The 15171-nt window shown below is 38.6% G+C and overlaps 1 protein-coding gene across 2 annotated transcripts; it reads left to right on the forward strand.

Moving 5' to 3' along the window:
* The first annotated feature begins 366 nt into the window (after positions 1 to 366).
* ODC1 (ornithine decarboxylase 1) lies at positions 367 to 9730 on the forward strand. 2 transcript variants are annotated; one of them, XM_088136170.1, is made up of 12 exons: positions 367 to 569; positions 600 to 668; positions 3639 to 3789; positions 3895 to 4068; positions 4162 to 4334; positions 4657 to 4791; positions 4880 to 4961; positions 5249 to 5332; positions 6170 to 6332; positions 7403 to 7515; positions 8516 to 8730; positions 9256 to 9730. In XM_088136170.1, exons 3-12 carry the CDS (start codon positions 3688 to 3690, stop codon positions 9395 to 9397), a joined length of 1383 nt encoding a protein of 460 aa, XP_087992296.1. In that variant the 5' UTR covers positions 367 to 569; positions 600 to 668; positions 3639 to 3687; the 3' UTR covers positions 9398 to 9730. The 2 variants fall into 2 exon arrangements, with proteins under 2 accessions (XP_087992296.1, XP_087992292.1); XM_088136166.1 differs by having other exon boundaries at positions 609 to 668.
* Positions 9731 to 15171: the final 5441 nt, after the last annotated feature.

Consider the following 15171-nt stretch of genomic DNA (forward strand, 5'->3'; position numbering starts at 1 on the left):
AATGTGAGATGGGCAGGAGAAGAGACAGAAGCGATTGTTTCAATAAAAGGAAACAACCCGAAGCTACGGCCCTTCCCGGTTTTTGTAACCTTTACGTTTATCCTTCTGTCACTCTTACCGCACGTGTGGAAATTTTAATCCGGCCCGGAAGCTCACTTTCTTCCCTTCTTTGCGCTATGTCTGCTTGAGAAACAAAATAGGGGGTGGGGGTGGGGAAATCGACTGTCGACCAGCACGCCACATTCGCCACCTCTTCCTGACGTCATAATAGCAGTTGGCGAACGCGGCGGCCCGGTCGCAGCCGATCGAGGCTGGTTTCAGCTAGTGCGTTGTCATAGTAACGTAGCAGGGGCCTATAAATAGAGGCTCTGCGGCGTTTGTCGGGCTTTGTCAGGCGCGGACGTTGGGAGGCTTTCGGCAGCGGCGGCAGCGGCAGCTGCTCACCTGCGCGGCGGCGGGCTGAGGCTCTTTCTTTCGGAGTTGCCGGTTTTATCCAGGGCCCAGCCGGCGAGGCGTGAGGGTTTGACCCACCCGCCGACCTCCACCGGCTGCCGCGCAGGGTAGAAGAGGCTGCTGCTGCTGCTGCTGCTGCTGCTGCTGCTGCTGCTGCTGCTGCTGCTGCTGCTGCTGCCACCACTGCCGCTGAAAAGGGACCGCTGTCGCCTGAGGTGAGGGGAAGAGGCCGGGCGGAGAAGCGGCGGGCCGGCCACGTGGATGGGGTGGCGGAGGGGAAAGCGCAGGCCGGGCTGGTGGGGGACGGAAAAAATAGGAGCGGGCTTTGGACCCGCCGCGGGAAATTCAGCGCGACCACGGGGCTGAAGGCGGAGCAGGCTGCCAGCTCCCGCGAAAAAATTTGGATGCGGGGGGACCTGCTGCTGTGCTGTCCTCGAATTAATCCCCGATTCCTTTCCTGAGAAGCTCTCCTAAATTACTTCCCATTCCGGTGTCTTGCTCTCCTTAACGGCAAAAACAACCAGAAGGCACCCCCCCCACACACACACCCCGGTTCCAGAGCCGAGTCTTTGCCTGCTTTTTAACTTGACCTGGGTTTTTTTTTGACACGCCGCTTCCCCCCGCGGTCAGGCCCTTCGCCCAGTCGCGATGTTGTACTGAGGGGACGAGGTTTCGGGGAGCATGACCGGCCTCGGGTCAGAGGCGGCTGGTGCAGGAAGCCCTTCCTGGCTAGATTTGGAGGCGGGCGAGGAGAAGTGGAGAATTAAAAACGCTGCAGCGGTCGCTTCTTTGCAGTCTCACTGCAGCAAATGCACAAGCGCTGGGAAGCATTGAAGTGGTGGGGAGAAATAATCGAGAAACGTCATGCGAATAGCTGGTCGCCTTTATAGCTGTTGGTAAAGGGGGATCTGGAATAGACAATGGAAGTCGCTGCTGTTATGTTCCATTGATTTCTGCCTTCCAAGTCAGTATCCAGAATGGACATGACTTCAGAAGCCGCTTAGAACCGGGTGACGGATTGCCAGACTTGGCTTAGCCTGTCGATTTTTTCCCCCCACCCTTCTCCTAAAAATGCACATTGCAGCGGTAGCTCCATTTTTCTTGACCTCCTTCTCCACCTCCCCTTTCCCCTTTGGAGTTGCACCCTGCCACGTAACCTGTCAGTTTGGGAGGTGGGGAGTGGAGTGGGGAATACTTGCTCATCCTAGGCCCAGAAACACTTTCTGCTTGGTGACAGGCAGACACGGCCATAAGGCAGAGAGGGCTGGCCCAATTTTTATTGCTGCTGAGTTACTTGATGGGAAGGAGATAACAGTAGATGATGTATACCTAATGTAAATGGGATTGATTAATCCAGATGCAGCCTCATTGACACATTTACTCCTATAAAGATAGTGACAGTCATTAGCTTATGAAATAAGGACTGCTATTCCTTAGAGCTTTTGAGCAAATGTAAGTTATCACATGAAGTAAATGTAACATTATTTGGCACGCTAAAGAAATTCTGTGACATAAATGCACCTTAGGTTTACAAGAGGAATGTGCTTAAATATTTTATCTAAAGACAATTCTTCTGTCAATAATTGGAGTACCGTATGTTCTTGCACATTCTTGTTACTGTACTGTGGTGAAAGATCAGCTGAATTTGCCTTTTAAGAGATTCTGTGATGAGCAATGATGTACTCAGTATATTCTGGGTTTGGTTATTTATGAGAATTTTACTGTGATAGTATGAATTTTAAAAACCATTGATAATGGTGTAATTGCTTCCAGTAATGTCTAGGATTGCAGCCTCAAAAGAAAGAGGCATTGTTACTTATGTAGAGATGTAATAAAACACCATTAGACACAGCCAGTAGAGATGTGTTTAAGAATTTTTTTTTTGCAAAATGATTGTTTTTCAATATTCTTGTTGATTGCCAAGAAACTGTTTCAAAATATAGGTGAATGTTGGAAAATTATTATGCATTTAAGAATTTTAGCTGCTTTATGTTCAAAGAAGACAGCAAAATATACATTTTGATACACCTGCTGTGACCATGTCAGCTTGTGATGCTTTTTCTCCAGTCATTGTCTTATCCTACATTCCACCTACTGGGGTTTTCAGTTACAAAAATTTGGGGCAAAGAATTAGACAGAGCAGTATATAGCTTTTTAAAAATAGACACAATAGCTATATAAGAAGCAAGTCACTACTTTGCTTGTTCTCTAGTAAATAAGAATTCATGTAATATTTCAAACATTCATTGTTGAATTCTTTTTGACACCCTGTTTCTCAGTAAACTTTTGGGATTAAAAGAACTCTGTATTTGACAGAATAGTTTTATAAGACTTGAGTTCTGTTCAGAGCATATCTATACTCGGAGTATTTCACACCCATTTGGGTCCTTCCAAGTATGGAGATAGTTTGTAGACTACCACATCCCATCTATGGCTACCCACCGATATACAGGCATTTAGTAAACACATCCACATTCTACCAGTTATCTTATTTTTTTTAATCATCTGTGTACTGAAAATTCAGTAGTGTTTTGTAACTTTGCATTATTGTAATAAAAGATTGCCTTACAGATTGTTTTCCCCCCTTATGGCCAGTATTGCCCTTCTGCTTTTTCTGTTCTTGCTGTGACCCTTCCTCAAATTACACTGTAGATTCCATCATAACTTTCTGTTCCAGGTTTGAATTGACTGAGCTTAAAGACTGCAGTAAGAAGAAATGCCTGCATGAGATTCTGTATCTGCAGTTGTGCTTTATATGCCCTTGGCATCTGTACATCTGCAATCCTGTAAGGGCCTGGAAATGGCAAAAGCTAGGCATTTGTGACATTTTCAGACATTCATGATGCAACTAGTTCAGAAAATTGGCTACCTTAATTCCATCTTATAACTTTGTTTTTGGTTATTGTGTGTTGTTGATAACTTGGTATGATACTAATAGTAATTGTACCAAGTTTTTCCCCTTCAGCCCAAGTGCTTGTCAGACTATATGGTATTTCAGAGTGATCAGCACAGACTGTGTGACTGGCATTCTATTTTTACATCTACTAAATTATTCTGGTGTCTCTTGATGAGTCAAACTGCATCTTAGTTGAACTATAAAGATTGTCTTATCAAGTTCCTATATTTTATATTTCACTTGGCTGACTTGGATAATGAATTAAAAAAGAAATCTTTTATGTTTACAGTTTGTTCCATTGAAAATCAATTTGGTGGTATAACTGAATATTGAGCAAGATGAACAGCTTCAGTGGTGAAGAATTCAATTTTACTTTCCTTGATGAAGGCTTTACTGCAAAGGATATTGTAGACCAAAAAATAAATGAAGTTTCTTCTTCAGTGAGTATATTTGTTAATGAACATTTAAAAAATGCTTGGAACTATTCATAATATTCAATACTTGGCAATTGTATGTTGGATTATGAATCTTTTCTTTTTCCTTAGGATGATAAAGATGCTTTCTATATTGCTGACCTTGGAGATGTACTGAAAAAGCACTTGCGGTGGTACAAAGCCCTTCCTAGAGTTTTTCCATTCTATGCAGTCAAATGTAATGATAGCATTGCTATAGTGAAGACTCTTGCTAGTCTTGGGGCAGGATTTGATTGTGCCAGTAAAGTAAGTGGCTAACTTTAAATGATTAAACTTTGATATATTGAATCTGAGCTTTTATATATGTGTGTATGAAATTAATTACTTATTCTCTTCTAGACTGAAATACAACTGGTCCAAAGTGCTGGAGTGCCCCCAGAACGTATAATATATGCAAATCCATGCAAGCAAGTCTCTCAAATTAAGCATGCTGCAAATAATGGTGTACAGATGATGACTTTCGATAGTGAAGTTGAGCTGATGAAAATTGCAAGAGCCCACCCCAAAGCAAAGTAAGATATCTTTTCAAGCAAATAGTTTTCTGTTTGTTGTGCTTTATAGGTAACTGAAGAGCTCAGATAAAATTACTAGTTTGCGAATTTGAGGGGGGGGATGGTTAATGTTTTGCACAATGTTTTTAGTGAAAAGAAATGGTGCAGCTTGTTTTGCAAAAAGGATTTGCTATTTTCCTTAAAATATCTGAAAGTATAGTTGTTGTTTTTTTAAGAAAAAACAGGGTTTTTTTTCTTTAAAATATTTTTGAAGAAAAATACAAATGGATATGCCTAGATTTTGAGCTTTTGTTCTCTGTATTGATTTTAAAATATTCTTTAGGCTGGTTCTGCGAATTGCAACAGACGACTCAAAAGCAGTTTGTCGCCTGAGTGTTAAATTTGGGGCTACACTAAAAACCAGCAGGTTGTTGCTTGAGCGAGCAAAAGAACTTGATCTAGACATTATTGGAGTCAGGTGAGTAAAAAAAAACTTTGGAAAACTATACCTACTTCTATTAACTTTATTTTAAAAATTGGCTAAACTACCCTTTTTTCCCCCCAAGTTTCCATGTTGGGAGTGGTTGTACAGATCCTGAGACTTTTGTGCAAGCTATTTCTGATGCGCGTTGCGTTTTCGATATGGGTGTAAGTACAATCTAACAGCATGTCATAGAGGATTAATTTATTTGAGCATTAACAAAGTTCTTGGAACATCTCTACCTCAGTACAAAATATTAAAATATAATTAGTATTCTTCATTAATCAATTAGACTGATAACTTGAATTAGTTAAATTCCTTGTTTATAGCAGCTATTTTTATTATTACTTAGTTTGCAAGTCCTTTTGATGCCCATGTAACCAGTTGTACACAAAGGAAATAAAATTCACTAGTGCTGTAGGAATGTTATTAAATCAATGTTTCCTCATTTTAGGCTGAGCTTGGTTTCAACATGTATTTGCTTGATATTGGTGGTGGCTTTCCTGGCTCTGAAGATGTAAAGCTTAAATTTGAAGAGGTATGACTGTGTTTTAAACCACCTAGTTATTACTTTTGATTCAAATAGAGAAACTTTCACAATTCTGTTACATAGCCATCTTGATCGTGCTTCTCTTTTCAAGCATATCCAGTGTTCACATAAAAGCTTTAAAACTAAAAATAGTTGCTGTACAATAAAATCAAATGCTGGATTTTTATTGTATGATCTTGAACTCCTGTATTGTTAAACCAGTGGTATAGCCAGTTACGTAGTTTGAAAAAGTATTCCCAGGAATTGTTTACATATATTTCAGTAACATTTTTGTTGTTAAATATCAAACTGGAAGCCTTGATTGGATAGATTAAAGCATATATTTTAAAGTACTAGAATAGTAATCTGACTTAATGTACGTGGGGTATTGGGGTGATAAAGCCATTTTCTCCATCTAGATTTATCTGAGCAATCTAATATGAAAGAACATGTATAGCTGAAACAGAAGCACAAAAAATATTTTACAGACCTAACCGGAACTGGAAAATTACTGAATATGAGAAAGCTTTAAAGTCTTGAACGGATGGATGTGTAAACTATTAGTGTTTCAAGCTCTGTTATAAGCATGCATAAGTATTTTCCTAGTGTACTTTTTCCCTAAAAAAGAACATAAAATTTCTTATAACATATCCAAGCTTCCAGTTTATTTTTCACTATATATCCTGTCATTTGATTCTTATTTTCTTGGAGTAAAAATTTAATGAGAAAAGCTCCTTTTTAGAGAAAGCTAGCTAAAAATGTAAACATACAGTAAAAAATTTCTGCCTTTTTATGTAAGATGTCATTATTTATAATTTCTCTGTTTCTCTCTGTTTCTCTTTTAAGATAACAAATGTAATTAATCCAGCTTTGGACAAGTATTTTCCTCCTGATTCTGGAGTGAAAATTATTGCTGAACCAGGCAGATACTATGTTGCATCAGCTTTTACACTAGCTGTTAACATAATTGCAAAGAAAATTGTAATAAAGGAACAGACTGGATCTGATGGTATGTAATAATAACCTGGATTGTTTTGTAACTGGCAGAATGATTAGAAATTTTATAGCAAGGAAAGCATAAGGAAATAAATACTGCATTGAGACTTTGGGGAGCCACTAGAAGTGGAGAGAAAAGCAATCAATTGTATCAAGTGCTGCTATAAAGTATTCTCTTACTTCATTCTATGCTGCATTGGAGTAGGGCACATTTGTCATTCAAAGCCTAGCATATGCATTCCAGCACAGGGTTTTCTTATGTTTCATAACTTCTGGTCTGTAATATGAAAGCAATTGAATTACATTTGCTGTAGAATTCACATTAACAAGAATGTTTTAAATTTCACACTTGAGGAGAGGAACTTTTTCCTTTGCTGCTATTTAGGATTTTTCCCCCAGAGATATATGTAAACATAGCTATGTAAAATGTTGGTATTGCTGTCCCCCTTCTCCTGTAAAGAGTTCTTATTTCTACTTAAAAGAAACTGCAGTGTGACCCAAGAAATGACCTGTCCAGATACCTTTTTCCTCATCTACCTTTTAGTATTCTGTGTTACTAGGTTAAGAAGAGGGGTGGTTGGCCCAATTTGTTTTTGTTTCCCCCCCCCCTCTTTTTAGTAATTTTGCAATTGTCCATAATCCAGGCCTACTACTATCTTTTTTCTGTGTGAATGGTAAAATTTTACATATATGAGAAAGTATGCAAAGATTAACATTAATGCTGATCTAGTACCACCCTTGATTTTGTTTCATGGAAATTGAAAATGTGGCAGAAAGTTTATTTATTTATTTGATTTTTATCCCACCTTTATTATTTCTTATAAATAACTCTAAGGCAGTGGACATATACAGTACTCCTTCCTCCTCCTATTTCCCCCACAACAACAACCCTGTGAGGTGGCTGAGAGTGAGTGACTGACCCAAAGTCATCCAACCAGCTTTCATGTCTAAGGCAGGATTAGAACTCACAGTCTTATGCTTTCTAGGCCAGCACCTTAACCACTACACCAGACTGGCTCTCAGAAGTGTTAAGAATTGGAAATTCTATCTGTAACAAAGTATTTATTTTTTTCCTCCAAATAGATGAAGAAGAACTGAATGATAAAACTCTTATGTATTATGTTAATGATGGAGTATATGGATCATTTAATTGCATCTTGTATGATCATGCACATGTTAAGCCAGTTTTGCAAAAGGTACATAATATATATTTTATATAACATGTATAAGAATATAACTTTAGGTAACTTGTTGACAGACAGCTTAGCAATTCCAGATACTGTACAGTAATGTATCCCCTTTCTGGGAAAAGAAAAGGGGAAATCACTCTTGTAAAACTGTAATTACTGTATATGCATTTATTATTTTAGCATGATATAACTGAAAAAAAAACAAAGTTCAAAATCCATATTTTGCACAGTTTTATTTATGTCTTGTCTTAGGAGGAGGAAAATCATGAAGAACTTTTCTTCCTTCTTGGGTTTTTGCCCTCATGGGCATAATTACCATAGAAGTCAACAATACAGTAGAACAATTCAAAGAGTTTATTGAATCAGAGCCTGAATCATTTGTTTCATTAACACATTTCTTAGTTCCAGGACAACTAATTAGAGGTACACATCACTGATCAACACAATTTTCCCAACTAATGTTAGTAAAGAGGTTATCTAAATTAGTAATCATATGGTTAGCCAAAGTTGTATTGTAGCTCCTTGATCCTAAAATATTTCCTAGTGTGGAAAAGATAGAGAAATCACAGGCAAAAAGCAACAAATAAACTAGTAAGCTGTAGAATGGAGAAGCTTTTACACACAGTATACATGCCATTGTGCACTTCACATGCTCTATACACTTCTCCCAGCTAGGAGAGCTTTTCTCCTATTTTATAACCTAAAAGTATTGGGCTCTGACCAGCTGGTTTTCCTCAGTCTTATTGTGAAATCTTACCATTTAGGAGCTAGCTTGAGGAGGGGGTCTGGCTGTTCTTTGGCAGTTCTTGATTATTGAAGTTAATGTCATCAAGCTCATTATCTCATGATCACTAGAAAATGTTGCTTGCAAATTACATTCCATTCAGATATGAATTCTTTGTTCAGCTGTTCCTTGGTTTCTGTACATCTCTATCGGAAGTACCCTTTCAATATTTCATCTCCCACTGATCTTTATGCTAATAGATTAAATGTTTATTTTTTTCAGAGACCTAAGCTGGATGAGAGAGTCTACTCCTGTAGCATATGGGGACCAACTTGTGATGGCCTTGATCGTATTGTTGAGCGTTGTGGCCTGCCAGAACTACAGGTTGGGGATTGGATGTTGTTTGAAAATATGGGAGCCTATACTGTAGCAGCTGCTTCTACCTTCAATGGATTTCAGAGGCCCACAATATACTATGTAATATCAAGGACAGCATGGTTAGTACTGCTGCCATTTGTGCTTTTCATTCTCTAGAAAGTGCAGCGAGAGTCACTTTAATCTCCTTTGAATCATCTGTCAGTGAACTTGATCTGAAAAAATGCTTAAGAGGACACATAGTTTGGATTTTCTATAAGGTATAGTGCTCTTGTTGAGAACTGATTTCTCACCAGGCTTCCTCTGTGTGTGTGTGTAGTGAATGAGTGTGAGACACACACACACACACACACACACACCCCTTTAAAAACCCAAGGATTTGAAAATAAGTTTTCCTGTGACTGCATGAAAAGCGACTGATGACTTGGAAGAGCTGAATGACATAGGCCGAGCAATATTTATCAAGTCACAGTTCAGTTTTTCTCTGTGTAGGAATGGAATGGTGTTACCAAGATAGGCATCTGCACTACCTTTTCATACTTTAAACAGCTGCTGAGAGTTAATTTGTATATTTAGAAACTACTGTATCTTATTTGATGCTGATTTTTAGATTTTTACTGAACTCTTATTTTTCTTCCCCATATTAGGCAGTTGATGGAACGGATAAAGAAGCAAGGTTTTCAAGCAGAAGTAGAGGAGCAGGATGCCCCTTTGCCACTGTCCTGTGCCTGGGAAAGTGGAGTTGAACACCATCCAGCAGCTTGTGCTTCAGCAAGCATTAATGTATAGATACCGTTAGCTAATATGCAAGTCTAGGGATGAATTTTTTTAGGACTTTGAGGACCATTAACTTAATTCTTGCTAGAATTTTTAAATGTTTGGAAAGCCTAGGGTATGTATAAATGTAACAAGATAGGTAAGTAGAAGGGGAGGTCACATTTATCTGTGTGTTCCTATGGAAACTGAATATTGTTTTATATGGATTTCTATTCACTTCTCAAGTATGCTACTAAAACTGATCCTTGACTGTCAAGCAAGCATTTGTAGCTTGCATATTTGGCAGAATGGTCTGCATATATTATCGTGACCTAATTGTTTTACAATAAAGTCTATTAAAATAGAGCAGCAATTCCTTTCTATTTGTGTACTGGACTTGAATAGATTTTAAGATCCTCAGTTGTCACTTCTCTGGGAATGGTATTTCTATATAAAGTATTGTCATACTGACTTGAAAGTTGCATTAAGTGAAAACTACAATATACACAAATCAGCACCTTTTCTGGATCATCTGCTTGAAACCATGGGACAGCTGCCTTGAGGGTCATCTTAGCAAAGCAAATCCAGAATGATTTGCACAATCCTAATTTTCAGTTACCTGGGAATGCATTTTATTAAGCATAGTAGGTCTTCTAAATATACATGTGTCAGACTGCAGTCTAGCAAGAGCTCGTGTAATCCCTATATAGAAACAGTTGATTAATATTTTATTTTCACTATGGTTTTTGTGATTGCATTTCTTCGCATTCAGTGGATGCTCTAGCCTCTGTATTAAAGTTATCCATGGTTACTAATCCATTCATATTTCACTGATGCAGCAACTACTAAATATCACAACTTTGTCACTCAGTTTTATAATCTTGTTTCTCAGTGTTTTAGAACACAGCATGTATAAAACAAGAGCTATATATTCTGTGAAATCCAAAATATTACAAAGTATCTGTACTTTATGCAACTAGTTATCCAAAACTGGCCTAGCTGTAAGAGAGTTCAATAATTTGAGGCCTAGATAGTTTTTCCCCTCCCAAGACAAGACATAAACTGCATAATACGGATTCTGAATTTTGATTTTCTTCAATCTCATGCTAAAATTGGTCTACTTAATGCCAGTTTTACAAAAATGATTTCCCCTTTTCCCATTATAACTGGAATTGCTAAGTTATCAACAATAGTTACCTAAATTTATATCTTTAAAATATATTTTATGTACTTTTTTTTTTTTTTGCAAAACTCTCTTCTGCCATCTTCAGGCAAGCACAGGGATTCCCAGAGATAAAAGTCTCTCATGTGACATAGTTTTATTATAGGCCTTATTCCAAGGCTGTAGAAAATGATAACAGCAGGAAGCCCATGGGACACTTTCATGGTCTGTGTTACAGAAACAGCCTCTTTGGTTCAGTGGTTCAGCAGCACTAATTCTACTTTGCTTTGACATGAATAGAAAGCCTGTCTTTCAACAGGATTGTACCTCTGAAATCTGAAATGATTAATGAATTTTGGCAAATAACAGGGAAAGAATTACAAAGGTAAGAAAGATAGCTTTCTTGTCTTAGTAATCAATAGCTAGCTGTTAAAAAATAGAATTCAATTTTCTAAGGTGCTCTGATGTAACATTTAGAGGACCTCAGGTTGTTAAATCCCAGTGGTGTAAAATAAATACTTAAATACTCTGCATAATTCTGGTTAAATTACTCCTTTGGCCATTTATCTGGTTACCCCAACTATTCCTCTAGAGTAGGGGTGGTTGAGCACACAAAAAGTCAACAATTGGTTTCCCAGTTTTGGTTGCTGTAGAAATGCTAAAATGGCACGAAACCTTACACTGTTAGAAAATACTTGGGTTTATTCACAAAGAAAATGAACACTTTCCTATATTTCTTCTTTTGTACTTGTATTTATCTGAGAGACTCTTACTGCAGTACCTCTAATAATTTAGAAATACTGATTTGCAATTTAATCGTCTATATCTTTCACAAGCCTATTGCAAGGCAGACAAGTATTTTTCTTTCCTGTACCCAAGACGTCTTCTTTTTGTTAATTCTTTGATTTATGGAAAAAACGCTTGTTAGCTAGAATGGTGATTTAGTTAAAGCAAGTGGCTTTAACTAAAGATGGCTTGCCTCTTCCATCTTTTGGCTGTAGCAAAGCTTGCTTTCTCTAAACAACTTATATTTTTCAAAGGATGGAGGACTAATAACCAAGAGCTTTCACTGAATTAATTAGAAGCATTTTTCTTCTATGGATTAATGAATTGCACTAGTCTCAGTTCTTGAACTAATTACCACGTCTGTTATTTCCAGCTAAGAAGAAGCCCCACAAGGCCTCTCCTGTTTCTAGTGATCCACTTTTGCATTATTAAAAAGGTGCAACTTACAGGGGATGGGCAAGAGATTTGGAATTGGCCTAGAAGGAGAGTTCTGCTTATTCCGATTTTTCAAGTTTAAAATATCAGTAACAAAACTAATACATGAATTAATCTGACACACCATTAATCACATTAGGATATTTTTATAATAGTCAATAGGAACTAAAAAAAAAAAAAAGGCTTTTGAAAGTAATCTGCAAGAGTAAGATTTGCACGTCACTTAACACTGGTTACCTAACAGGCAAAAGCTGCATGGCCCAATGTGGTGGTGTGTGATCAGGCTGTTTCAGGCAGGGTGGATTGTGAAAGTTGAAGAGGGGTTCATTTCCCACAGACCTTTCATTCGCATCCCCACCCTTATATCCTCCTCAAAGCTGACAAAATGCAGGCAGCCGCCTTTCCCAATGACATCATCTTGTCACTACAGGTAGTCTTTGTTTAACAACCACTTGTTCAGCAACCATTTGAAGTTACGTTGGCTCTGAACAAGGGGGAGTTACAACCAATCCTTGTAGTTGTGGCCATCGCAGTGTCCCCATGGTCACATGATTGCAATTCAGGCACTTGGCAACCGGCCTGCAATTGCGATGTCGCAGCATCTCGCAGTTACATGATCACCATTTGTGATCTTCACTACCGGTGGGATGCTGCGACTGCATGGGATTTGCCTACCAACAGCAACTGGGACTGCAGGAACTGCCATTGTAAGTCAGCGCGGTCACGTGACATTGTGCTTTATGACTGCCTTGCTTAGCAATGGAGTTTCCAGTCCCAATTGCCGTTGGTAAGCGAGGACTACCTGTAAATGGTCTTCTGCTGACTTCTAGAAGTCAGAAGTTGAGTTGCTCATCCCAAACCACTTGAAAGATCCCTGCCTGCACATGGGCACAAAAAACTGATATGAAGTATATTGCTACTTAGTATAACAACAGAACATACCTAATATGGATTTTGTTTTCATTTTAATGCCTCAAGGAATGGCATTGCCTAAACTGCAAGTATTTAAGCAGGCTCTATAGATTCAGTAAAATACAGAAGCCCCCTCCCCATGTCCCCCACTGTCCCTACGAGCACAGAGTTGGTCAGGAAAGGAGTAATTGGAGTTGGGTCCATATTGCAAGCAGAGAGGAAGGATGGTGTGCAATTAAAATATCGCCCTGTGCCTCCAGTTTCCATACTTTTGAAAAGGGAGAAAGGGTAATTTAACAGAAAATAAGGAAACAAGTACTAGGATTTGTTTAAAAGGGAGAACAAAAGGAGCAACTTAGACATAGAGTGATTTGCACTGCACTCTCCACTGAAATGTGATTGGCCAGTTTGTGGTTTAGTATGTTTTGTGGTTAGGTTATAGTTCAGCATATTTTCTTGGTCCAGTTGATTGGGTTAATTAAATAAACCCTGGGTTATGCATGCTGTATGAACACTGCTCATGAAGCCAAACCTGGGAAACCTGGGATAATAACTAATGCATTTATTAACACACAAGCTCCTGTGAATCGGTGCTCACTAGAACTGCAAAAATTGGATTTAGACTGCAAAAATCTAAATTACCACTGCATGGCAGTGTAAAACCACTTTGTATGTCTAATGGTCATCTGGAGTTTTTCAGCAAAGATCCATGGACATGCCATCCACTTCATCATTTTCTAAACATATTTAAAAAAGAAAGGGATGGAGTCCAAATCCAATACAGTAATTATGCACAGATGACTAATTAGCATCTCAAAATTATTTTGGAGACTGTTCCTGGCAAGGATCAGTAATGTCCTATATTTCTTAAGCACACAGCCTCCTTAGACAGCTGGGACATGTCATAAATTCTAATTTACGGGTGTTCCAATTTAGAGGGTGTGTCTGGAAATGGCTGCTATTACAAAATGCTGCTGCCAGTTCTTTGTTGGTGTGTGTTTTAAAAGCCACGGTATGCATCAATTGCACTGAATTCCACTTTGTTCCTGGGCCTGATCCAAAGTGCTAATGGCTCTCATGAGAAGTCTATAATGCTGAGAATGGTAGAAGGAAGGAGAAGAAGAGGACAACTAGCAGCAAGGAGCATGGACTCATTTACAGTGGTGATGGGTGCACCATTGGAAGCCTTTGAAGAACCAGGTTGGGGACAGATCCTCCTTGGAGAAAATCTATCTATGTGGTTGCTAAGAGTCAACAACAACTTGATGACACAAAATCAATCAAATCAAAGCTCTTAAGATTTAGACCTGGCCTAGCCACAGACAGCTCAAGAGGAATCAATAAAATTAAGGATGAAAGCCAAGCTCAGGTAAAGAGATATGGCATACAGTATAAGAAGAGATAGAGAAAAAGAGGATTCAGAAGAGATAGCATATAGTGAAAAGGAAGAAAGATGGGGATAATTGGAAGTAGAGTGTTAAAGTGTGCCATGGGCATCATCATAAAATGTTTCTTCATAAAATGGCTGCCATGGTGTGTGTGGCCAATCATAATCACTAATTTCACAGCAGGGCAAACTGGCCAATGCCCTAAAATAATTTGTATCTTTGACACAGCAGTTTTCTGATTCAACCTCTGTCCATTTCACAGCAAAATGAACTGGCCATGCCAAGACATAGGTAACTTGGCCAAGAATCTGAATTCAAGGCAGAGACGGATTCTGAAACCCAAAATATAAACCCGTTTATTTGACCTTTCTTCTTATTTTCATGCAGAATCATCTTCTCTCCTCCAAACCCTCATTATATAGGACCTACCCACTCCAATGATTCCTTACTATCTTACACAATTATGCCTAACTGAAAAAAACATAAAAAACAAGAACCACACTGTTGGCAAATACTCTGGCTTCCCTTTTACACTTTCCTCTCTCTATCTGGTTGCCTTACAACTTCCTTAGCCTGACCCATTGCTGTTTGTACTCCCCCCATTAAATCCAGTCTCCCCAATCTTGACTTTCTATTATTTTTCCCATTGGGCCCTCCCTAGCCCTGACTTTCTCACGGTTCCTTTCACTTTGTGAGCAATTTTCTCACTTTAATAGCTCATTATATGGCTACGTTAGCTAAACATACTCAGTTTATTGTTTAGATTTATCATGTGCCACCCATTGGATTATCCAAGCCATGGTTAACCATGATTTAAATAGGCGATCCACTATTCTGATTCCACTTTGGGATAAACTCTTCCCTGGGGAATTGGAAATATGCACCTGTTAAGAGGCACAGCCATCTTTGATGAATGTCTCGGTAACCACAAAGGACTTTAGGAGGCTGTCATTTTATTTATTTATTTATTTATTTGTTTGTTTGTTTGACTTGTCCCCGCCCATCTCCCCACAATGGGGGACTCTGGGCGGCTTACAACAAACACAACAAACTAAAATCAGAAATACAATTAAAAGTTATAAAAACCAGACATTACAAAAATTTTAAAAAATTATCTTGCTTTT

The sequence above is a fragment of the Python bivittatus genome, unplaced genomic scaffold (assembly GCF_059951505.1).
Source record: "Python bivittatus isolate LINGU-HERP-01145 unplaced genomic scaffold, Pbiv_v1 ctg000020_np1212, whole genome shotgun sequence".
NCBI lineage: Eukaryota > Metazoa > Chordata > Lepidosauria > Squamata > Pythonidae > Python > Python bivittatus.